The sequence below is a fragment of the Dipodomys merriami genome, unplaced genomic scaffold (assembly GCF_024711535.1).
Source record: "Dipodomys merriami isolate MVZ:Mamm:240054 unplaced genomic scaffold, mDipMer1.0.p SCAF_48, whole genome shotgun sequence".
Taxonomy (NCBI): domain Eukaryota; kingdom Metazoa; phylum Chordata; class Mammalia; order Rodentia; family Heteromyidae; genus Dipodomys; species Dipodomys merriami.
The window spans coordinates 1,743,140-1,767,767 of NW_027206046.1; the positions used below are offsets into that span (position 1 = coordinate 1,743,140).

At 50.3% G+C, this 24,628-nt stretch overlaps 1 protein-coding gene across 7 annotated transcripts in view; it reads left to right on the plus strand.

Annotated features, from left to right (window-relative positions):
- Window positions 1-24,628, plus strand: part of Megf11 (multiple EGF like domains 11) — a 281,143-nt gene that overhangs the window by 246,715 nt on the left and 9,800 nt on the right. Inside the window, exons 11-24 of one of the 7 annotated variants that reach the window (XM_069995095.1) lie at window positions 288-408; window positions 1,496-1,659; window positions 3,290-3,392; window positions 5,631-5,777; window positions 6,903-7,037; window positions 11,043-11,171; window positions 12,371-12,499; window positions 12,887-13,015; window positions 13,966-14,094; window positions 15,302-15,538; window positions 16,548-16,666; window positions 18,904-18,970; window positions 19,552-19,653; window positions 22,875-22,931. In XM_069995095.1, the coding sequence (XP_069851196.1) occupies window positions 288-408; window positions 1,496-1,659; window positions 3,290-3,392; window positions 5,631-5,777; window positions 6,903-7,037; window positions 11,043-11,171; window positions 12,371-12,499; window positions 12,887-13,015; window positions 13,966-14,094; window positions 15,302-15,538; window positions 16,548-16,666; window positions 18,904-18,970; window positions 19,552-19,653; window positions 22,875-22,931 (1,768 nt within the window). Of the gene's footprint in view, window positions 1-287; window positions 409-1,495; window positions 1,660-3,289; window positions 3,393-5,630; window positions 5,778-6,902; window positions 7,038-11,042; window positions 11,172-12,370; window positions 12,500-12,886; window positions 13,016-13,965; window positions 14,095-15,301; window positions 15,539-16,547; window positions 16,667-18,903; window positions 18,971-19,551; window positions 19,654-22,874; window positions 23,257-24,628 lie in introns of those variants that run through there. The other 6 variants (XM_069995098.1, XM_069995101.1, XM_069995097.1 and 3 more) reach the window with 6 other exon arrangements.

Below are 24,628 nucleotides of genomic sequence, written 5' to 3' on the forward strand. Positions count from 1 at the left end.
TCAGCCTCCTGAGTAGCTAGGATAACAGGTGTGAGTCACCAGCACCTGGCTGATCGTCTACTTTTAAGGAGTCCTGTGATTGCATTAAGCCCACCTGGGAAATCCCAGCCACTCTCTCCATCAAGTTTTCTCATCTGCACATCTTTGCACATCTGCAAAGTCCTCTGTGCCATGTAAGGGACCATCCTGACAGTCTGGGAAGAGGACATGAGGACATCTTTTCTGCTTGCCACAGCACCCAACGTGGGGCCACCTCTGATCCCCAAACTCATGCCTTCTCTTTCTAGGGAGAGATCTGTACAGTCCCCTGTGCAGCAGGGACCTATGGCCCCAACTGCTCCTCTGTCTGTAGCTGTAACAACGACGGCATCTGCTCCCCCATTGATGGCTCCTGCACTTGCAAGGAAGGTAAAGTGCCTGGCCCAAGCCCCGCCCCCAGGCCCAGGTGATTGGTCCACTTCAGGTTCAGGCAAGGCAGCTTCTTCCCATCCCCTCCCCCCTCCCCATCCCACCCATTTCTGTTCAGGGCCAGGAGACCTGTACAGGTTCCAGTTAAGGAAAGCCAGTGCCGGGAACCTGGATGGCAGGAATGTGTAAGGGAGAGACAAAAGGTCGAACTTCCAGATCCTGGTGCCATCAGACTGGGCCAAGCTGGGTGGAGTGGTATATGGGATCTTAGTACAGGGGAGGCTGAGAGGGGGATCTGAGTTTGAGGCTAGCCTGGGCTACACAGTGAACAAAGCCTTGTCTCAAACCCAAAACAAAGCTGGTGCCAGTGGCTCATACCTATAATCCTAGCCACCGAGGAGGCTGAGATCTGAGGATCACAGTTCGAAGCCAGCCCCAGGCAGGAATGTCCATGAGACTCTTGTCTCTATTGAACCAGCAAAAAAAAAAAAAAAGAGTTGGAAGTGGAGGTGTAGCCCACATGATACAGCACCAGCCTTAAATGGAAAAAAAAAGGTGGGGGGCGGGGCGGGGAAATAACACAGAGGCTTTGCGCTCAAACCCTAGTACTTATCCTCCCAAAAAAGGCATAGTCCCAGCCCAAGAAATAGCAGAACTTGCTGCCTGGCTTCTGTGCTGTCCCTGGTTCTTGGCCCAGGTCCACTTGGGTTAATCTATGGTAGCTGCAGGATCAGCCCCTGTGTGACAGATAGAAGAGGGGACGGAAATACATGGAGGTGAAGGCAGCTGCCAGTGGCCACTTCAGAGAAGGGGCAGCTGCCTGTCACCAACCAGCACAGGGTCCTGATGAGCTCAGCTGAGCCCCCAAGGGAGAAGAAACCCACCACTCAGCTGCTGTTCTGTGCTGGGACCCACCCAGCTGCCTGCAGCAGAACAGACTCTTTACAGGAAGCCCTGGGCCCCAAGCTCTCCAGACCTCTGTGCTGTGTTCTCCATGGAACATGGGGAAACAACAGCACACAGACAGAAAGCCCTGCAGAACCTGCAGAAGTGATGGTGTCCCCTTTCTGTCTCCCCTTCCCCCCAGGGTGGCAGGGCCTGGACTGTTCCCTGCCATGTCCCAGTGGGACATGGGGCCTGAACTGCAACGAGAGCTGTACCTGTGCCCACGGGGCATCCTGTAGTCCCACCGATGGCTCCTGTGCCTGTACCCCAGGCTGGCTGGGGGAGAGCTGCGAGTTGCCCTGCCCGGTGAGTTCCCTCACCCCCCTCTCCCCTGGGGTGAGCCTGGGAAATGCACACAAGAGAGCACTGGAAGAGGTGGCGAAGTCTGCTTCAGGTTACAGCTGCTCCTTACCTCTGAGTGGGTTTTTGCTTTCCCTACCTTGGCCTCAACCTGCCCATCTGTAAAATGGCAAGTCTTGGGCAGACAGAGGTGCCGCTCTTCCCACTGTTCATGATCAGCATGGTTATCAGCTGTGGCCCCAGGATCATTCTCAGAAGAGCTCTGGACAGTCCCCAAGCCAGCAAAGACGCTGTGTCCTGACAGGCCACGTCCAAGTGATGTCCTGGCAATGTCTGTTTCAAGGGTCTGTACTTCCCTGATCTGGTTTTGGGGGTATTGTCCAGCAAGAACCACCCAGACTTGCTCACTGCGGGTCTCCATCTTTTAAGCCAACTGCTGTGAAATTGAGTGCAGATGGACTTCTGTGTCCTGGATTCAGATCCTGACTTTGCACATCCTGTTACCTTATAAGCACATGACCAGTGATGATTACCATTTTTTTCTCCCCCTCCCCCCGCCCCAGGAGCAAAGAATAAGCCACAGTCAGCCCCCACAGTGGATATGTGTCATAACCAACGACATGCATTATCATTGACTGTTTATGATGCCAGTACTTGGGTCTGAACTCAGGGCCTGGACACGCTCCCTAAGCTTTTTCACTCCAGGCTGGCGTTCTACTACTTGAGCCATGCCTCCGCTTTTGGCATTTTGGTGGTTAATTAGAGATAAGCATCTCACTGACTTTCCTGCCTAGATTGGCTTTGAACTGTGATCCTCAGTCCTTAGCCTCCTAGGTAGCTAGGATTACAGGCATGAACCACCAGTGCCTAGCTTCATTGACAGTTTAATATTAACCAAATTGTCATCATTACATTACTAATAATCTTAGCCCTCTTAACCTAGCATTAAAAACTGGGGTAAGATTATCATCTTCCTCTCCATTCCCCATTCTCTTGTTAATATGACTAAATAGTTATTTGGAGTGACTTTATGCCCATTTTATTTTATTTTATTTATTCATTTTTTTGGGGGTCCGGTCTTGGGGCCTGAACTCTGAGCCTGGGCGCTGTTCCTCAGCTCTCCAGCTCAAGGCTAGCGCTCTACCACTTGAGCCACAGCACCACTTCCAGCTTTTTTCTTTTTGCTTATGTGGTGCTGAGGAATCGAACCCAGGGCCTCATGCATGCAAGGCAAGCACTCTACCACTGAGCCACCTTCCCAGCCCCCTTATTTTATTTTTTGTGCCAGTGTTGGAGCCTCACACTCTCCCTTGTCTTTTTTTACACTCAAGGCTGGCACTCTACCACTTGAGCTTCACCTCCACATCCAGTTTTTTGCTAGTTAGTTGGAGATAAGAGTCTTCTCCGATTTGACTATGCAAACTGGCTTGGAGCATGATTTTCCTATCTCAGCCTCCTGAATAGCTAGGATTATAGGAGTGAGCCACCAGCCCCGGGGGACATGACCCTTTTAATGCCTAGTTATAAGAGGCCTTCCCACTGTGTCCCTCTTGTGGGGGTTGTGGCTCAGTTCTGTCATCCCAAACCAATAGCAGCCTGGAACTTTCTGGTCATTTCTCTCCCCTCTGCTCCGCAGGATGGCACATTTGGGCTGAACTGCACCGAACGTTGTGACTGCAGCCATGCTGATGGTTGCGACCCTGTTACGGGCCACTGCTGCTGCCTAGCAGGATGGACAGGTAACCTCTGCCCAGCCAGAGGACCTGGGTCCTGTGGAACTAGACCCTTGTTCTTACACCTCTCGATAAACTTTTTGTTGTTATTGTTGATTGTGGTACTTGAACTAAGGGCCTGGGCTTTTGTGCTCAAGGCCAGTGCTTGGAGCCACAGCTCCACTTCCTCCTCTGATCCTTGGTTTTCTCATAAAGAAAATGGAAGTTAGGGACCAGCGGCTCACACGTACATAAATCCTAGCTACTCAGGAGACTGAAATCTGAGGATCATGGTTCAAAGCCAGCCAGGGCAGGAGAAAGTCTATGAGACTCTTATCTCCAATTAACCACCAGAAAACTGGAAATAGAGCTGTGGCTCAAAGGGGTCTCTTGGGGAAAAACAAAGTATAAACAGAGCATGTGAGTTCAAGCCCCAGTACCAATATAACAAATAAAACAATGGCAAGGTACTAGCGGCAAATGCCTTTAATACTAGCTTTCATTGTCTTCATTTTGAGGGAGCTAACCAGATTTTAATGACATTACACACAGTTTTGTTTTGTTTTTTGGGTCCGGTGGTGGGGCCTGAACTCTGGTCCTGGGCGCTGTCCCTCAGCTCTTCAGCTCAAGGCTAGCGCTCTACCACTTGAGCCACAGCGCCACTTCCAGGTTTTTTCTTTTTGCTTATGTGGTGCTGAGGAATCGAACCCAGGGCCTCAGGCATGCAAGGCAAGCGCTCTACCACTGAGCCACCTTCCCAGCCCCCTACACACAGTTTTTAAAGCACTAGACTTAAGTTAACCCCTGATGCCCTATCTAGGCTTCACATCTCAGCTACCTAAAACCCCACACAGACACAGACACCTCCATCACTGGAGATAGAACTGCCAGATTCTCACTGGGAAAGGGGGTCACCCCCTCCCTGCTGCATCCCTTACCCTGGGAAGCCCCTACCCTGTTTCCCAGAGAGCAGCAGCATGTCTCAGCAAAACTGAGCCATTCCAGGGAAGGAGGGAAGCCTGGAGGGTAAGGAGAGCGAGCTGTGTCCCTCCCTGGCGGCCTCTTCCTCCCTTCCGCTCCTGGCCGGCCAGGTGGGCCTGTGCACTGGGCTTCAAATTGGTCCCACTGCTACTCTTCTTGCTACTGCTGCATGTGTGCTGGGATCTAAGTCTTTCTCCCTCTTTCTTTCTTGGGCCTCTGTTTCCTTGTAACAAGGCAGGCATGATTTTTAAACTAATTCTGCTCTTCTTAGAGCCTCCGATAGTCATCTTCCAAAGCCCCAGCTAGTCTCCTGAGTCTCTGTTCTGTTCATCTAATGCCTAGCAGACTAGGAGCCTTTCTACCTGGGAGGAAAGCCCACCTCAGAGCTGGGCATCCAGCCTAGGGCCTTTAAAATTCTTAGCTTTCAGGCTGAGATTTCCTCTACTTAAGCTCAGAAGGACCATAGATCTTACCTTACCCCCTGACCCTCTTCCCTCCCTCCCTCCCTCTTTTTCTCTCCCCCTTTCCCTTCCTCTCCCTTTCTTTCTCCCTTTCCTTTTCCCTCTCCGATTCTCCCTCCCTCCCTCTTTCTCTCTCCCTTCCCCCTCTCTTTCTCCTCCCTCCCCACCCAGGTACTGTGGCTTGAATTCAGGGCTCCACACTCTTATTTGGCGTTTTTGTTCACAGCTGCTGCTCTACCACTGGAGTCCTACCTCTACTTCTGGCTTTTTGCTGCTTAATTGGAGAGGAGTCTCCAGGATTTGTCTGTCCCAGCAAGCTCACAATACATTACACAATCCTCAGATTTCAGCCTTCTGAGTGGCTAGAATTACAGGTGTGAGTAACGGCACCTGACTTACTTTTCCTCCTTACTGGGATATTCTATCCAGGCTCTTAGATGCTACTAATTGTCAAACCGAGGCTCCTTAAAATCAGTTTGTTGGGTTGTGACTCATTTAAGAAAAGTCAGTAAAAGTAGATTTCTTCTATACATAAGTGTATATATGATGCAAAATATATGCATTATATTGAGGACTATGATCTAAAGAATCCGAAAGAGCCTACCCACTCTGCCCAGTGACTGCAATGGAGCCCAACAAGGCCCAGCAGCCCTCGGGCTAACACAGATGCGCCCCCTAAGGGTACTCACTGCTCATGTCCACTTCTCCTGGGCCAGGTGAGGTGCAAAAGGCAAGGGCCACCATCATCTTCTGTCTGGTCACGGTCTCTTCTCCCTGCTCTCCTCCACTCACCACTGACTCATGTCTGCCTGTGACCCCCCAGGCATCCGCTGCGACAGCACGTGTCCCCAAGGTCGCTGGGGCCCCAACTGCTCCATCTCCTGCAGCTGTGAGAATGGCGGCTCCTGCTCTCCGGAGGATGGGAGCTGTGAGTGTGCCCCTGGCTTCCGAGGACCCTTGTGTCAGAGAAGTAAGTCTGAGCCCCCCCATCAAGGGACCTCAAGACCTCACACAGTGCCTCATTCCCCAGCCCTTCCCAGCGGGAGCTAGTGCTGGCCTGGGGGCTGGGCTCTGGGGGCTACAGTCCCCCTCTTTCTCTAGTCCTCTCCTTGCACAGGCTGCTGTTCATGGACCAAATAGCTCCTTGGTAGAAACAGGACCAAATTGCAGGTCCTGTCTGAATTACCAGGCCCAGTAGTGCATACCTGTAATCCTACCTTTTTTTTTTTTTTTTTCCTTCTTCTGGTGTGTGTGTGTGTGTGCCGATACTGGGGCTTTAATTTTGGGCATCATGCTCTCCCTTAGCTGTTTCCCTCAAGACTAGTGCTGTACCACTTGTATCAGCCTCTACTTTTGGCGTTCTGCTGATTCACTGGAGACCAAGGACTCCTGGATTTGTCTGTCTAGGCTTGTTTTGAACAGTGATCCCCAGATCTCAGCTTCCTGAGTAACTAGGACTACAGGTGTGAGCCACCAGTACCTGGCAATCCCAGTTACTTGGATGTAAAGGGAGGGGAGGGGGATCATGGCCAGAGGTAGCCAAGGATTAAATTACAAGAGCTTGTCTGAAAAAGAAATTAAAGCAAACAGTGTGGCTCAAATGGTGAAATACTAGCAAACTTGAAATCTTCAAACCCCAGTAACACCACAAGACAATAATAATAATAATAAAATAAATGAATTGGGCCTTCCAAGTAGAAGATACAACTCTTTACACTCTGTGTGTGTGTGCATGTTGTGGACATGTGTGTGTACGCCAATACTGGCACTTGAATTGAGGGCCTTGCACTCTTGCTCAAGTTTTCTTGGTGCTCAAGGCTGGTACTCTATTACACGAGTCACAGCTCCACTTCCAGCTTTGTTTGGTAGTTAATTGGAGATAAGAGTCCCAGACTTTCCTGCCTGGGCTGGCTTCAAACCTGGGATCCTCAGATCTCCAGCCTGAGCAGCTAGGATTACAGGTGTGAGCCACCAGCACCAGGATTCTTCCCACACTTTTGAAGCCCTCCCTTTGTCGCAATGTGGAACAGAAGGGTGGCCCGGCTGCCTGGGGCTCCCATTGGGTTACTGATCACCCTCTCCCTTGCCCCTTCAGTCTGCTCCCCGGGATTCTATGGCCATGGCTGCGCCCAGCCTTGCCCCCTCTGCGTGCACAGCAGCGGGCCTTGTCACCACATCAGCGGTGTCTGTGAGTGCCTCCCGGGCTTCTCTGGAGCCCTCTGCAACCAAGGTACTGTCACCAGCTGGGGAAAGCACAAGGCAGGTAGGGAGGGAAGATGATGGAGTACCACATGGCAGGAGACAGTGAATGCCATTATGTAGTGAAAGGAACAGGCACAGAGAGGTAAAATGACACCTGTGGTCTCAAGGCTAACAAGTAGCAGAAATGAATTTGGACTCCGAATACGCTTTGCCAGAAGCAGGGAAAATAAACCGGACAGTGGTGGCTTACACCTGTCATCCTAGCTATTCAGGAGGCTGAGATCTGAGGATCGAGGCTCAAAGCCAGCCATGGCAGGAAAGTCCTTGAGATTCTTAACTCCAATTAACCACCAGAAAACCAGAAGTGGCGCTGTGGCTCACGTAGGACAGTGCTAGCTTTGAGCAATAGAGCTCAGTCTTAACGCCCAGGTCCTGATTCAAGCCCCATGTCCTACCCAAAAAACAAAAGGCAGGGGAAAATGACATGAACAGGTACCCAGCAGAAGAGATACCTAGTGTCTGTGCTGAGTGTCAGGCACAAAGAAAGGCAAGAGAAGCTGTAGGAGCATGGGGACAGCTCTAGCATTGGCTGGAGACAGACTTCCCTGGAGCTCAGGATGCTGCCCTACCTCACCCTTGACTCTATACCATCAACTCCAGGCTGCCACCACCCTCAGCAGGAGTTGGATAGGGAGGTAAAGCTCACCAGTATTGGTTTGCCAACACACTAGCCATCTATATAGAAAAGCCATGCTTTGTTTTCTGTTTTGGGGGGAGGGGATGTTTATTATCTAAAGTAATTGTACAAAAACACGAGGGGTTTCAATTCAACACATAAGTTTATGAGGATAATGCATCTTGATCACTGTCGCCCTGGAAATGCCATGCTTTGTAATGTCTGCAGATTTCTGAAAGATAAAATATTCCCACCATGGCTTCAAAGTGCCAGTAGTTATTATTTGTTTGTTTATTTTGTGCTGGTATTGGGGCTTTTCACTCAGGGCTAGTGCTCTACCACTTGAGACACAGCTCATCTTCTGGCTTTGTAGTAGTTAATTGGAGATAAGAGTCTCATGAAAGTTTCCTGCCTGGGTTGGCTTCAAATGGTGATCCTCAGATCTCAGCTTCCTGCATAGCTAGGATTATAGGTATGAGCCAATGGCACCTGGCTATACTAGTGGTTTTTGTGTGTGTTTGTGCAGGTGTGCACATGTGCTGGTCCTAGGCTTGAACTGAGGGCCTGGACTCTGTCCCTGAGTTTTTATACTTAATGCTGGCACTCTACCACTTGAGCCACAGCTCCATATTTGGATTTTTTGGTGGCTATTTGAAGAATAAAGCCTTGCAGACTTTCCAGCCCAGACTGGCTTTGAACTAATCCTCCTATCTCAGCCTGCTGAGTATCTAGGATTACAGGCATGAACTCCCAGCTCCCAGCTCTGCCCCACTGGGTTTTTTTTTATTTGTTTGTTTTTGCTAGTCCTGGGGCTTGAACTCAGGTCTGGGCCTTGTCCCTGAGCTTCTTTTGCATAAGGCTAGCACTCTACCACTTGAGTCACAGTGCTACTTCCAGCTTTTTCTGTGTATGTGGTACTGCGGAATGGAACCCAGGGCTTCATGCATGTGAGGCTCTACCACTAAGCCACATTTCCAGCCCATCCCAGTGTTTTAATAACACCATTCACAAAGATTCCTCACCATTAGCAAGAAGTGGGGAAGCCAAGAGCTGGCCCCCAACACACACCACTCACGTGTGGCTACTTAGAGCCAGATCGTCATGTGTGGATGGTCTGGGGAGGTGCAGGGCTGTGCAGGATTCTAGCTGGGCTCCAGGCCATGTAAGTGAAAGGCACAGCTTGGGAGAAGCTCAGAGACTGGACCTGGACCTGCCCAGCCAGTCGTGAATGGCTGGAGATGGAAGGGGAAGGTGGCTGATAAAAGTAGGCTGGGGCCTTGAGAACATCTTTGGATATAACCTTGAATACCAGCTGGAAGAATTTAAGGGATCAGAGGTAAATGTAGAGCTTATGGCAACTTACAAGGTCACCTCGGCAAGGATCACATCTGGCCCCTGCTGAAATACTTCTCTTGATGGAGAGCTCACTACCTCTCAGGGGAAACCCATTCTTTTGATGAATTATCCCTGCTGAGCTTGGCTATTTGAGTCGGGGAGGCCTGTTAATATGTATGAGTGGAAAGTTGATTCCACGATGCATTGAGGTCATGAGAAGTTTAGACCCCAGGGAAACAGATGTGACAGTTTCATTTGCTTGAAACCCTCCTAGGAGAGTTTAATCATCACCCGACAGGCTGAGGTTTACTTATTAAACATCAGAGACTCAGCCCGTCAATATAGCTAGGCCCGGTCTAAATTAGGGCCCCGGCAGCCCGAGGAGTCTCTTCTCGCATCCTCGTTGTCTGATTTATTGCCCATTGGCCTAATGAGTATTTTCCACATATAGATCTAATAGAGTTTGCTATTAATGGCAACTGCCCTGGTTAAGTCTCAAACCTTGTAAAAAATTGAACTGACACTTTTCTAATGACTGGCTTTCCACCGAGTTACAAATTACAGACACTACTTGTGCAGAATCATTAAACATAGATTAAATCTATAACCAGATGTTTTCTTTGCAAGAGACCTCTATTCCCAGCCACGCTGCCCACCCACCCCTGGCTCGCTCTTGATTCAACGAAGAAGTCGACCAATTAATGTATTAGACTGATCGCATTAGCAGCTCTGCGGGTGAATGTGTCAGTCTTGTGTATGTGAGAAAGACTTCAAAGAAAAGACTGTCCTGATAGAGAATCTTAAGAGTCTGTGTTGGGGGTGGAGATTTAGAGGAGTGGGGGTAAGCTCCAGCATCCTGTTCCCCATGGAAATGAGTCTAGGGTTTGGTAGATTCCCCCATACAAATCATCTTCCAGAGGCAAGGAAAGGGAGGATGGGTGATTTTTTATTTTTTCTGCAAGCTTTGAAAGGTGAATCTGAGCTGCAAACAAGGACGGTGTGGTCATCCTGCCCATGAGAACCTGGCTGGAAATTAGGGAAACCCTTAACCAGGTTTGGTTCCTCTCCCTGTTTCAAATGCCAAGAAACAGACAGGCTGATGTGGTTGGCTGAAAGGTACTGAGCTGCCAAGGCACTGTTCGACTCCTAGCTACTCAGGAAGCTGAGATCTGAGGTTCAAAGCCAGCATGGGCAGGGGAAAAAAAAATCCATGAGATTCTAATCTCCCATGAACCACCAAAAAGCCAGTAGAGCTGCAGCTCAAGTAGTAAAGTGTCAGCTTGGAATGAGGAAGCTAAGGAATAGCACCCAGGACCTGAGTTAGCACCCAGGACCTGAGTTCAACACACACACACACACACACACACACACACACACACACACACACACACACACACACACACACACACACACACACACACACACACACACACACACACACACACACACACACACACACACACACACACACACACACACACACACACACACACTGTACTGAGCCAGTAAGTTGCTGAACATTTCCAGTGCCTCAGTTTCCCCATCTGTAAGGCGGTGTTAGCCATGGAATAATGAGGACATATAATAATGACAGCATTACAAAGTTAAGTGAATTAATATTTGGGAAACATTTGCACAGTGTTGGGGTGAAGCTCAGGGCCTTGCCCAGAGTTGTACTCTGTCACTGAGCTATACCCCCAGCTTATGTGAAGCACTTCTATCCATCATGGCTTGGGTAGGGGACAGCAAGGGCAATGGGAAGCAAAGGCACTGCACAGAGCACAGAGGAGCGACACCCACCCCCACCACTTCCAGCCTGTCAAGTGATCCCACCCGCATGCCCAGCCCCTTCCTCTGTAAGAGCTCCTAACAGTCTCCTGCAGGCTACAAGGATGAATATGAGGGGCACTAAGCAGTTAGGTGCAGAAGGATGATCATGGCTGCGGCCTAGAAACCTCTGGGCACAGCTGTGGGTGGTGGCCTGCGTGGGAGGGCCGGTGCCAGCATGTCCTGTGCCCACAGTGTGTGCTGGAGGGCACTTTGGGCAGGACTGTGCCCAGCTCTGTTCCTGTGCCAACAACGGGACCTGCAGCCCCATCGATGGCTCCTGCCAGTGCTTCCCTGGATGGATTGGCAAGGACTGCTCACAGGGTAAGCCCCTCACCCTCACTGCCCACCCCGTGAATGCTCCAGTCAGAACCTCTCTGCCCTGACACCTCCCACTTCAGGGCTGAAATCTCCCACTGCAGATAGCAATGCTACCTGATTCCCATTTTGCTCCCTAGCTAACATTACTAAGACTGACCATGCATATTGTTAAATGATGGTGTTAAAGATATTGATATTGTTGACAGTCCCATTAACGCTATTAATCCCAAGAATTAATTCTAACTCAGCAGTCTGAGTTAGTTTGTATTGGGGCAGAGGATCAAGGTCTGGCATGCTGGAGAGAGAGAGAGAGAGAGAGAGAGAGAGAGAGAGAGGGAGAGGGAGAGGGAGAGGGAGAGAGAGAGAGAGAGAGAGAGAGAGAGAGAGAGAGAGAGAGAGAGAGAGAGAGAGAGAGAGAGGGAAGGAGAGGGAGAGAGAGAGAAGGAGAGAGAGAGAGGGAGAGAGGGAGAGAGTGTACGCGCTGATTCAGGAGCTTGAACCCATGCTGGAGTGTGTGTGTGTGTGTGTGTGCTGATTTAGGAGCTTGAACCCAGAGCCTGGGCATTGTCCCTGAGCTCTTTTGCTCAAGGCTAGCACTCTACCACTTGAGCCACAGAGTTCCACTTCTGGCTTTTTAGTGGTTCATGAGAGATAAGAGTCTCATTTGCTGCCCAGGCTGGCTTTGAACCGGGATCATCAGATCTCCACCTCCTGAGGGGCTAGGATGACAGCACCCAGCCATGCTAGAATTTTTATGATATTGATAAATGATGTCCTGGCCATTCCAGGCCTGGATAGTGCATGTGTTCAGACTAGGTGGGCCCAGTCTAATGCACAGATAATAGCCCCCCAGTTTAAGGGGGAAGGGACCTAGTCTCTGCCCTGTTGGAGAACTTACCATCCTCATGGTGAGACCCCATCAGTCCCAGTTAGATGGCTGGGCCTGTGGGAAAGTTGGCACACACTGTAAGCTAGTGTTTACCCACATGCTTCAAATCAGCTGGTCCCCCTAGAGGGGACACACAGAAGGGCCCCCCAGGCTGGGCCACCAAGAGGCAAATAAAGGAACTCTGGGATGAGAGCCTCAAGCCCTTGACAGCCAGGAAAGGTCATCATGTCCATCCTGGCATCCTGGATCTGACGCCTGATTCCCCTTCCTTTCTCCACCTTGCCTTCCTCTTCTGCATCCCCATCCCCCACAGCATGCCCACCAGGCTTCTGGGGCTCTGCCTGTTTCCACACGTGCAGCTGTCACAATGGAGCCACCTGCAGCGCAGAGGACGGGACCTGCCACTGCACCCCGGGCTGGACAGGACTTTTCTGCACCCAGCGTAAGCCCCGCCTCCTGGCTTCAGCAACTCCCAATCCTGTGCTGCAACCTACTGGCCATCTTGGGCAGAGCCCTTGCCTATGGCCTGTCCTGAGGGAGGGAAGAGTCTGGACTCCAATGTGGTGGTGGTGGTGGGGGGGGGGGGTAGGGGCAGGACTAAGTACTCCAACCCTCAGCCAGACCAGACTCTCCATGCACAGCAAGGAGATGGGGCCTGGCCTTTGCTTCTGAAGCTCCACATACCCCACCAGCATGGTGTGGAGGGTTCAGAAGGCACTGATGCAGGTTCTTACTGTAGCCCCTAGAGAAGTCGAGAGGGGCCCAACTGCACCCTACACTTGTTCCATCTTTCCTGCCGCCACTATGACCTGAGATCTTGTTCCTCCAGGTTGTCCAGCAGCGTTTTTTGGAAAGGATTGTGGGCGTGTGTGTCAGTGTCAGAATGGTGCCAGCTGTGATCACATTAGTGGCAAGTGCACTTGCCGAACAGGCTTCACCGGGCGCCACTGTGAACAGAGTAAGCCAACCCAACCTGATCCCGGAGTTGGGACCAAGTCTGTGGCTCCCGCAGGGAAGCTGCCCCCTAGTCTTGACTTTTGTGGCTACTGCTAGGGAAAGAGACTGAAATCATGCCTGAAGAATCACTTCCTCTACTTGGGGCCATGGACCTTGAAGGCAGAGCAAGTGTGAAGAGGTGATGAAGGACTAGAGGAAGGCCAGGTCTTGTTTTGTTTTGTTTTTTTCCATCCTGAGGCTTGAACTCAGGGCCTGGGCACTGTCCCTGAGCCTCTCTGTGCTCAAGGCTAGCATTCTACCACTTGAGCCACAGCACCACTTTAAGGCTTTTCTGTGTATGTGGTACTGAGGAATGGAACCCAGGGCTTCGTGCATGCTAGGCAAGCACTCTACCACTAAGCCATATTCCCAGACTTCAGTCATCATTCTTTTGTTTCTTTTCAGGGGAGGGTATCGGTCCTGGAGCTTGAACTCGGCACTGTCTCTGTGGTTTTGTGCTCAAGGCTAGTGCTCTACCACTTGAGCCATAGCTCCACTTTTGTCTTTTCTGGTGGTTAATTGGAGATAAATCTCATGGACTTACTTGCCTGGGCTGGCTTTGAACTTTGATCCTCAGATCTCAGCCTCCTGAGGAGCTAGGATGACAGGTGGGAGCCTCCGGTGCCTGGCTCTTGGGTTCTCTTTAAAGCCCTTGTGGCATCCAGTCCAGGGAGAGTGCTGGTTAGAGGTGTTGGAGGAGGGTGTAGGGGAGAGGAAGTTCTGCCCTCTCCTCTATTGCACCCTGCCCCACCAGGGCCATATACTCTGTCCATCCTCATATGCTGGTTGCAACACCATTGGGCTATAGGTAAACAGGCTTTTACTCTGAGTTGGAATAGACCTATGGCCACCCCTCCACAGAGGAGGGGAGGATGGGTGTATCTCACTGCCTGCCCTCTGTCTGCCACACAGGATGTGCCCCAGGAACCTTTGGCTACGGGTGTCAGCAGCTGTGTGAGTGCATGAACAACGCCACCTGTGACCACGTGACTGGCACTTGTTATTGCAGCCCTGGATTCAAGGGAATCAGGTGTGACCAAGGTAATATGCAGGAGGCAGAGTACCGGGGCAAGGGCTGTGGGAAAGGATCCCATGCGGGACTCCAGAAGTTCCTACCATGTGAGTGGGTTTCTAAGGACTCCTCCCTTTATTCACTCAAGAAGGGAGGGTTGGGAGACAGCAGACAATTTAGTGTCATGGCTTCCCTGTGCTCATCCCTGGTGAGCTCCCCCCTAAGACAAGCCAGGGCTCAGGAAAGACAGACTAGCTGCCAGGTTTTTCTTGTGCCTGTGAAGTGTTCTTGGGCAAGTCATTTCCTTGAAGATAGCCATGCCCATGCAGTCTGTGGCTGTGATCACTGAAAACAATGTGGTAGTAGTTGCATAGCCCCACTCAGCCAGCTGCTGATGGCCAAGGAGGGGTCTGGCAGCTGGGGAGCCAGAAGGTGACCCCCACACTGGACCAAGCAGCAGCAGAGGGTCTAGGCCTACACACATATAGACACAGGCAGCCCGCTAGCTAGTACTGGATGATCGTGACCCCTTGGTGGTGGTAGGCTATGGTCCCTTACTTATTTTTATTATGAAGGTGATATAGAGGGGTTATAGTTACATAAATCAAGTAATAAATACATTTCTTTTTGAGTAATGCCACCCCCTTATGGTCACCCCCTTATGGTCCCGATCTTACAATTTACCAAACTGTGGGTAGTCCCACAACTGGTAAGCAGAGAGGTAGATTCTGTTTTTTTCCTGACTGCCAATTATTTTATGATCTTGGATGAGTTACATTAACCCATTGCTTTTTGTCATCAATGGAAAAAGAAATCATGAAGGCCTTTGTGTAAGCGTGTGTGCCAAACCTATGGCTTGAACTCAGGGCCTGGACACCGTCCCTGAGCTGCTTTTGCTCAAAACTAGCTCTCTACCACTTCAGCCACAGCTCTACTTCTGGCTTTTTGATAGTTTATTGGAGATAAGAGTCTCATGGACTTAACAACTGGGCTGGCTGTGAACTGTGATCCTCAGATCTCAGCCTCCTGAATAGGATTACAGGCATGAGCCACTGGCACCCAGCTGTAAAGGCCGTTTTCATTGTTTCACATACATACAACTTTCTCCCCTTGTAAGAGTTTAAGCAACTGAGGCACAGTGATGGTTGGGGTCACGTGGGTTTTCTAACTCCAGATCCAGGAGAGGGGAAGAGCAAGCAGGCTGGCCCTAGGCTCAGATCCTCCCTCTCCCCGCAGCTGCCCTCATGATGGAGGAGCTGAATCCGTACACCAAGATCAGCCCGGCTCTGGGCACAGAGCGGCACTCGGTAGGTGCCGTCACGGGCATCGTGCTGCTCTTGTTCCTAATCGTGGTGCTACTGGGCCTATTCGCCTGGCGCCGGAGACGACAGAAAGAGAAGGGCCGGGACCTGGCTCCCCGTGTCTCCTATACCCCTGCCATGAGGATGACCAGCACCGACTACTCCCTGTCAGGTAAGCTGAGTGTGGAACTCCCCATACCTCGTCCACACACATAATGCAGAAGGGCCACATCGTGTGTGTGGAGGGGGGGCACTGGGGGTTACTGTGGATGGCACAGTTAACCTCTGCTGGATCATCATGAGGCTAGGGAACAGGGTGTTTCCTGCAGCCTCAGCTAAGCAGCTGACGTAGGAGGCCCTGTTAGTGGAATTAAGGTAGCAAAGTTTGACCAGCAGTAGGACAACGTGGGAGGAAGCTGGAGGGGGTCAGCCTGGGGCAGCTGGCCAGATGCTTCCTCTCCAGTGAGCCCTGGGCTGGTGCTGTGATGACAAAGACAGGCTTAATATACACAGTAGAAGGCAAAATGCTCTGAACCCTAGAGTCTCTTGGTCACAGACATCTGCATAGGCCGGCCTGGGTGAGCACAGGATGTTAGATCTCCCTAGCTGGCTGGCTTCCAGCCTCCTGAACCATTCCTACTAAGTGCTGCATGCGATATACCATGGCAGGAATGTCAGCACAGACTGAGGTGCCCCAAGTACAGATCTTGTTCCCTGGGTTTCAGCCAAAGCCAACATCTGCTTTGTGTGTGTGTGTGTGTGTGTGTGTGTGTGTGTGTGTTCTTCTATAATGAGAACTGAAGGATGGGTTTTCCCATGCATTCCTTGGGCATTCCCCCAGGCCTGTGGAGGTTTTTTTCTGGACTCCTGAGGAACAGGAACAAAGTGCTTTGACCCTAGGAAAGAAGCAAGGGCAAGAGTTACCCCAGACCTAAATGAAAGCCCAGGGGCATGGAAGCCTGTGGAGCCCACATTCCTCCACAGGATGGAAGCACCCCAGGCTCTCTATAGACAGGGGCACAGTGAACTCCAGGAAGCTTGGGGGTAGGGGAGTTTCAGGTGTCACTTTGCAGGGTACAATCAATAAACATCCCTTGTACTATTTTTTTTTGGGGGGGGGGGGTGGTGTCTCATGCCAGGGCAGGTATATGATGGAATATGGCACCTTGTTCTCTTCCTAGATTTGTCTCAAAGTAGCAGCCAGGCCCAGTGCTTTTCCAATGCCAGCTACCACTCACTGGCGTGCGGGGGGCCTGCCACCAGCCAGGCCAGCACTCTGGACAGGAACAGCCCCACCAAGGTACCGGGTCCCTGATTCCCCAGCTTCCACTGTTCTTTGAGCCCTCCCCTTTGCTCAGGAAAGAAACGCACCCCCACTTATAAACAGGGAGTCGGGCAAGTATGCAGTCTCCTGGACAGGTCCTTCCCGGACAGCTCCCAGCATAACCTAGCTGATAATATAGCTAGATGTCCTTGGCCTAGTTGTCTCAGTCTGTATGTGAAGATAACGGAGTACACCGTGTAATGTGCCAGAATCTGTATCAAGATGATTGAAAGGCTGGGAAATTACTTTTGTAATCCTAGCTGCTACTTGGGAGGATCAGGGTTCAGAAGCCAGGCGAGTAGTAAAGTTCATGAGATTCCCCCTTCTCAACGAATAACGGTGCAGTGACACATACCTAGCATTCCAGCTACAAGGAAGACTAAGATTGGGGAGACTAAGATTGGTAGATCATAGTTCCAAGCCAGCCCAAGCACAAAAGTTCACAAGATTCCATCTCAATGGAAAGAAAGAAGCTGGGCATGGTGGTACAGGCCTGTCATCCTAGCTACAACGGGAAGCCTGCCCTCTGGGAGAAGAGATCAGATCTCACACATAAGTAGGGGGGAAAAAGGCTGGAGCCAAGCGCTGGTGGCTCACACCTGTGCACCTAGCTAACTCAAGAGGCTGAGATCTAAGGATCGCAGTTCAAAGCCAGCCCAGGCAGAAATGTCTGTGAGACTCTTATCTCCATCACAAAAAGCCAGAAGGAAGCAGAGCCGTGGCTCAAGTGGTAGCCCTGAGCACAAAAGCTCAGGGACAGTGCCCAGGCCGAGTTCAAGCCCAGGACCAGCAAAATAAAAAGGCTTGGAGGCCTGGTTCAGTGTGCCTGCCTAGCAAGCACAAGGCCCAAGGCTGAAATCCCAGTACAATACTGCCAAAAACAGAAACAAACATGGCAAGGTGTAATGGATTCATGCTGCACACTCTTTGACATCTACCTACACACATCACACATGTACACACACTCCAAACAGCACGACCACTCGGGGAGTGGACAGACTGGCTTTCTAGAACATCTTTCCTGGGCCCGGGACATAGCATTCATACACCAGCAGCTCTGCAGCACCTTGTGTGCCCTCTGGAGAATGACTACCAGCACTACACATTACATTTCCTGCCAGAGACCTGGGATTATTACAGCCCAAACCCACAGCAACAGTAACAGACTCAAGGACAGGGGTGGTGGCCACTGTCAGCCTAATCCCTATGAAAGAGGAGCACTGAGTGCCTGGAAGCCCTCAAGTGAGTGTGGCTGTCAGGCTCACTCCAAGGCCCACACTCAGGTCCCCAGGCAAGAAATGATAGCATCAGGCCTTATACAAAGGGCAGTTGTGAGAATGAATGCAAGGAGAGGAAGAACTGAACTGTAAGCCTCCAGACACCCCCCACCCTGGGGCTTGCCCTCCACCATGGAAAGGAGATTCATCCTGCCCAAGTCTCAATCTGGGCTCAGCTGACCTGCTTCCCCACTCAGGACCAGCTTGGTTCAGGCATTCTTGGCTCTTAAGAGGCCCGGCTGCCAGGCACCAGTGGCTCACACCTGTAATCCTAGCTACTCAGGAGGCTGAGATCTGAGGATCAGGAAAAAGCCAGCTGGGGCAGAAACATCCAAGATTCTTATTTCTAATTAATCACACACACACACACACAAAGCCAGAAGTGGAGCTGTAACTCAAATGATAAGAGTGCTAGCTTAAAGCCAAAGTTGGCTCAGTGGTAGAGTGCTTGCCTTGCATGCCTGAGGCCCTGGGTTCAATTCCTCAGCACCACATAAGCAAAAAGAAAAAAGCTGGAAGTGGCACTGTGACTCAAGTGGTAGAGTGCTAGCCTTGAGCTGAAGAGCTGAGGGACAGCACCCAGGCCCAGAGTTCAGGCCCCACGACTGGACCCAAAAAAAAACAAAAACAAAAAAAGCAAAAGTAGCTCAGGGACAACATCCAGGCTCTGAGTTCAAGCCCCAGGACTGGAACACACAAATATACACAAAGTGGCCTTGATCTTGTCCCTACCCCTTTGCCACACAAAGTCGTCTGGGAATCCCCTAACTGCAGCCTAACAGTTTGGTTGGCTCATGATGTCACTAGCCTCAGGCAACATCTGCTTCTCTTCCCTCAATGGTCCAGGGGTTGGTGATCTGGGGCTGGGCCGAGTGGCAGCTGGGGAGGGGCATTTGGGCCACTAGGTTATTAATGGCTCTCCTACTCTCCAAACAGCTGAGTAACAAGTCCCTTGACAGAGACACGGCAGGCTGGACCCCCTACAGCTATGTGAACGTGTTAGGTCAGTAGTGGTTTCAGTCTGGTCCTCCCTATCATGTCCTCCCCTGTTCTCCCCTGTTGGGAGGCCCTGTCCCAGCTCAAAGGAAGAGGGTTACAGGTTCTAAGCATGGGTTTCCCCCAGGAGAAGGGATATAGGGAGGAAAAAAAAAACAACCAGGCCCATTTTGACTGTCATTAGCAACTGAAGCCCAGGGCCGCCTCCATTTCTTTAAGAGTATAGGGAATGGGTAGTTATGCCTGGGGAACTACAGGGGAGATAGCTAGGGCTGGGTTATAAGGACTCCAGATGGAAAAGGAACTCTAATCCAGGCCTTTCCAAGGTACCCCTTTCAAGGGGCTTCTTGCCCTGGTGGGCACCTGTTCTGGTGGAAGTGGAGGTGGCGGGAAGTAAAGGCAGATGGCCTCAGCTGTGGCAGATGCCACAGGCTCCTCCAGCCCAGACTCCTTTGAGTGCTTAGCCAGAGGCCTGGATTCCTTGCAGGCTGCCTCTCCCCTGACCCTGCCTCCTGACTCCTTCTCACCCCTCTCCAGCCATACCAGACCCTGGGAATAATGGCTCCTCCCTGTCATTCCTCTCACTAGACTCCCATTTCCAGATCAGTGCCCTGGAGGCCAGGTACCCGCCCGAGGACTTCTACATTGAACTTAGACACCTCAGCCGCCCCGCTGAGCCACACTCACCAGGTCAGACCCCCCAGCCCTCCCCCTTTCCCCCCCCCACCCCCAGACCAGGCCCTAGCACCTGCTTTACTCTCCATCCCTGCCCTTTGGACCACCCCCATTGTCCCAGAACTCTTTGCTGTAGAGGCCTCCTTCCTAACATGATCTAGTCGCCCACCAATGCCCCATCCAAAGAAGGCAGCCTGCATTAAAGCCCCCCATCATCCTCTGCTCTCACCATGTAGGTGGGTGTGGATGAACTAAGCTACTTTTGGTAGAGGGCACAAGTCATAACTGCACGCCCTACAGCTCTCAAATTGTGACCTAGAAGCACTGAGAAATGACAGGGATGTCAACACCTTTGGGGTTTCTCTGGGCCCTGTTGGTATGGATAAGAGTTGGCTCTCTTGCCCCAAAGCCTAATATCCCCCAGAGAGACCCCCTAGACCCACCAGTGGTCTAAACTGAGCTCTCTCTCAAATACTAGATTGGGTGGTTGGGCAAAGATCTGGAGAACCTGGGTTAGAATCTATTAATACTCCTTGAGCTCCAACCTGGTATCTTGAAAGAGACGGCAAAGGGGACTCGGCAAGTCAGACTTGAAATCAGGGCAAGGAATTACAAAATGGCAAAGGAATGAATGCAGCTGGCACTGATGGCTTATGCCTGTAATCCTAGCTACTCAGGAAGCTGAGATCTGAGGATCGTGGTTCAAAGCCAACGCAGGCAGGAAAGTCTGTAAGACTTTAACCACCAGAAAACCAGAAGTGGTGCTATGGCTCAAAGTGGTAGAGAGTTAGCCTTAAGCAAAAGAACTTGCAGAGACAGTGCCCAGCCCGAGTTCAAGCCCTGTGACAGACAGAAAAAAAGAATGAATGAACAAAGAACATGGCTTTTCTAGGTCATCAGCCTGAGCTGAGGCTCCCACTGGCTGTAAATCTCAAGGAGAAAGTGAGCATCTCTACTAATCCCTGAAGTTCCTTGGCACTGGTAGCACTGGGAATCAAGAGTCTGAATCATCTACTTTGGGGCAGGCCTGGGAAGCAAGGAATTTAAGCCCAGGCCAAGCAGGCTGTGTTATTTGTTGTGGGTCCCTTGAACAGTAAGGCACTCAATGAGGCGCCACCCCTCAACACTGTATGGTATCTCTGGCCAGAATGGGAACATCGTTTGGACTCAGGCCAGATTCCTCTCTGCTTTACAGACCGCAGCCCACAACCACCGGAGCCAGAGTACCACCCACTGTCATTTGCTAGCTCACACGCAGGCAGAATGCTAGTAGGGCAGCACACTTGGGGGAGATCTGAGCTTTAACTGCAACTCAACTTCACATTTGCTGGTATAGACTTGAACAAGTTTCTAACACTTGTTTCATAAAAAGGAAAAAACAAAAAGTTAAGAGCTTGGTGGTGGTGGCTCACACCTATAATCCTAGCCATTCAGGAGGCTAGGATCTGAGGATGGTGGTTCAATGCCAGCTCAGACAGGAAAGTCCAGGAGACTCATCTCCAATTAACCACTAGAAAGCCGGAAGTGGAGTTTTGCCTCAAGTAGGAAAGGACTAGCCTTGAGTAAAGCAGCTCTAGGGCAGTGCCCAGGCCCTGAGTTCAAGCCACAGGACCAGTACACACACACCCCCACACACACACACAAAGTTAACAGCCCCACTGTTCTCCTTCAGGGAGGGCAAAGGAAGCCCTTGCCAACAATGAAGGGCCAAACAGACGGCAGCATTACAAACCATTGCAGTCATATTTCCAAAGGGTGCAGGTAGCCTATAGTCCTTCTAGGAAAACCTGGGCCTTGTTCTGCTGTGTCACTCAGTAATATGTTGTATAAGGCAGATGCTCCGAGTGAACCCCTATAAACCAACATGAGAGTCACATGGAAGAGGTATCCAGGCAGCAGTGTTTGGTCTTCAGTGTCAGGAACCTGGGAAAGTGCAGCCAAACTGTACTTTAGTAAGCACTTGCTGGATGCCTTTTTTGGTATCCTGTCCTCAGTTCAGCACTGGGGAATAAAGGAGGGACGGACTTTGCTTTGACTGAGCCACTCATTAATGTCTCAACCTGGGAATGTCAGACTGTTTTGTTCTTCTGAGATCACCAGTAGCAAGAGAATACAAGCTTGGCTCAGGAAGCTTGAAAGCTCTGCTTCTTGGTGAAGCTCAAGACCAGGCGTTGTGGGAGCCTGGGAAAAGATAGCACAGTACAGCACAGGGTAGAAACGAATTCTTGGAGTTGAAAACCATTGGCAGTACGTGCCACTGGTTCACACCTATAATCCTAGCAACTCAGGAGGCTGAGATCTGAGGATTGGGATTCAGAGCCAACCTGGGCAGGAAAGTCTGTGAGACTCTTCTCTCCAGTTAACCACCAGAAAACAGAAGTGGCGCTGTGGCTCAAAGTGGTAGGGTGCTAGCCTTGAGTGAAAAAACTCAAGAGACAAGCAGGGCGCTGGTGGCTCACACCTGTAATCCTACCAACTGAGGAGGCTGAGATCTGAGAATCATAGTTCAAAGCCAGCCTGGACAGGAAAGTCCATGAGACTCTTATTTCCAGTAAGCCACCAGAAACTAGAAGTGGCGCTAAGGCTCATGTGGTAGAGCACTAGCCTTGAGCTGAAGAGCTGAGGGACAGTGTTCAGGTCTAGAGTTCAAGCTCCATGACCGGCAATAACAAAAACCTCAGGGACAGCACTCAGGCCCTGAGTTCATGCCCCACCCAAAAAAAAAAAAAAAAAGGTCTTAACTATATGCAAATAGTCTGCTCCTCTCCCCCTAAATGGCAAGTGAGTAAGCCAGCTATGGATGAGAATGAATGTATTTCCTATAAAGATGACTAATCAAGAACCTGGTGACATGTCTGCCTCTCTTTTGAGCCAGGCAGGAGAAGACAGCTAAGGCAGGTGAGAAACTGTCCCTACTTCTATTCCTAAATCCAACAGGACAGAATTAGGAACATCATATCCTTCCCTAACGTTAGGAATTAACTAGTACAGCTGCATCCATACTCTACAAGTGGAGCCTTGAACTTGGCCTTCGGAATTCCCCTAAAGGGAAGGTCGTGTGTGCTAGGGGGCGCTGTAGCTTATGTTAAGAAGTCTTGTCTGCTCAAAATAATTCAGGTTTTCTAGCAAACTATTTTCTGGATAAGAGAAAAGGGGAAAAAAGGGAGAGGGGAAGACCCCCAGGCAATCTAAAACCTCACCGCCCCATTTTCTTTCCTTGTATGATTTGTACGCAGGTGCTTGTGGAATGGACAGACGTCAGAACACATACATTATGGACAAAGGCTTCAAAGGTACAGTATCCAAACCTGACGTCCTGTTACAAAGGGCTTAGCAAGACAAAGAGCACACATCTGGAAATGGCCAGAAATTCTACCTGAGAGAAACTGCGTATCCCAGTTCCATTTCTAAAAAACAAAACAAAACAAAACAAAAAAGCTCAAAGACCACAGGACCTGGGGCCACTGGGTAGCTCTGCCCATTAGGAACAATCGTAATATTAATGAACTCATCTTTCGGTTTCAGTCGCACTTGCTTAGCAAACGCTTGTGGGGTTTCTTTTATAGATGCCAACTAAATGTCTGTGGAAATGTAGAACGCCATTATCCAACCAATTAGTATGAGTTAAATTGATTATAAAACCTGAAATAAAGTCAGTCTACTTGCCCCCTGAGGCCTCCTGTCATTGTGCTGCACCTGCTGCCTTCCTGGGGCACAAGAAATGAAAATGACACCCACTGTTAATAATGTGTGGCTCTCACCCTTGAGGAAGGCTGCTCCCAAGAGCAGAGAACCCAAGACAGACAACCTAACATTTACAGTAACTTCAAGTTCTGAGACTTTTGACTTCACTTCATCCTTCTAGAAAGTCTATAGGGGAATGAAGCCAAAGTGAAAGATCAAGTCCTTCCCCAGTTTAGATCTTAGGTTTAAATGCCAGGAAAGAAACGAGAAGGCTTTGGAATTCTGTCAGTTGTTAACAGTCGTTTAAGACTGTCAACTCCATGAAATGGGAACCCCTCTGCACGACATCTTAACAATTACATTAAATTAAAACTGTCAGCCCCGGGGCAGTCTTCTCACAGACAAGGTTGAGGTGATTTTGCCAGTCTTACTCTACTGCCTGTCCTACAAAGTGCTCAATAAAATCATAGATAGGAAGGCTTTTTTTTTTTTTTTTTTTGCAGATAGAACTAGTGTAATGGGGCTGTCCTAACTCGGTTTCAAAGTCTCCAACCAGGTACAGGTGGCTCAGATCTGAGGAAGTATGGAGTGGGCCTGTAATGGCTATTTCAGTGAATCCTTATGCAGTTTCTTACCCAATTATTTAGAAAACACTAGTTACAATGATCCAGATTTCCCAGGTTACTATTCTGATCTTGCAGATCAACCTTAGCCCAAGGTCTAACCACTTCCCAACCAAGGAGAACTAGTTGGCTATAACCCTTGGGAAGACAGTTTTCAGAAGTAAGGTGAAGCCAAGCACTGTTGGCTCATACCTGTAATCCTGGCTACTCAGGAGGCTGAGATCTGAGGATCATGGTTCAAAGCCAACCCAGACAGGAAGGTCCATGAGACTCTTATCTCCAACTAACCACAAAAAAGCCAGAAGTGGAGCTATGGCTCAAGTGGTAGAGAGCTATCCTTAAGCAAAAAAGCCCAAGGACAGTGCCCAGGCCCTGAGTTCAAATCCTTGGGGACACACACACACACAGACACACACACGGGTGAATAAGGGACAGCTGTAGTAGTGAGTAATGCTTTCTCAGCATTTGGTAGGATATTTAAGCCCAAGAGAATTGTTTGAGGACACATACACAATCCTTGGACACACACACACACACACACACAATCCTTGGACACACACACACACACACACACACACGGGTGAATAAGGGACAGCTGTAGTAGTGAGTAATGCTTTCTCAGCATTTGGTAGGATATTTAAGCCCAAGAGAATTGTTTGAGGACAGGCAGTCACACATATGCC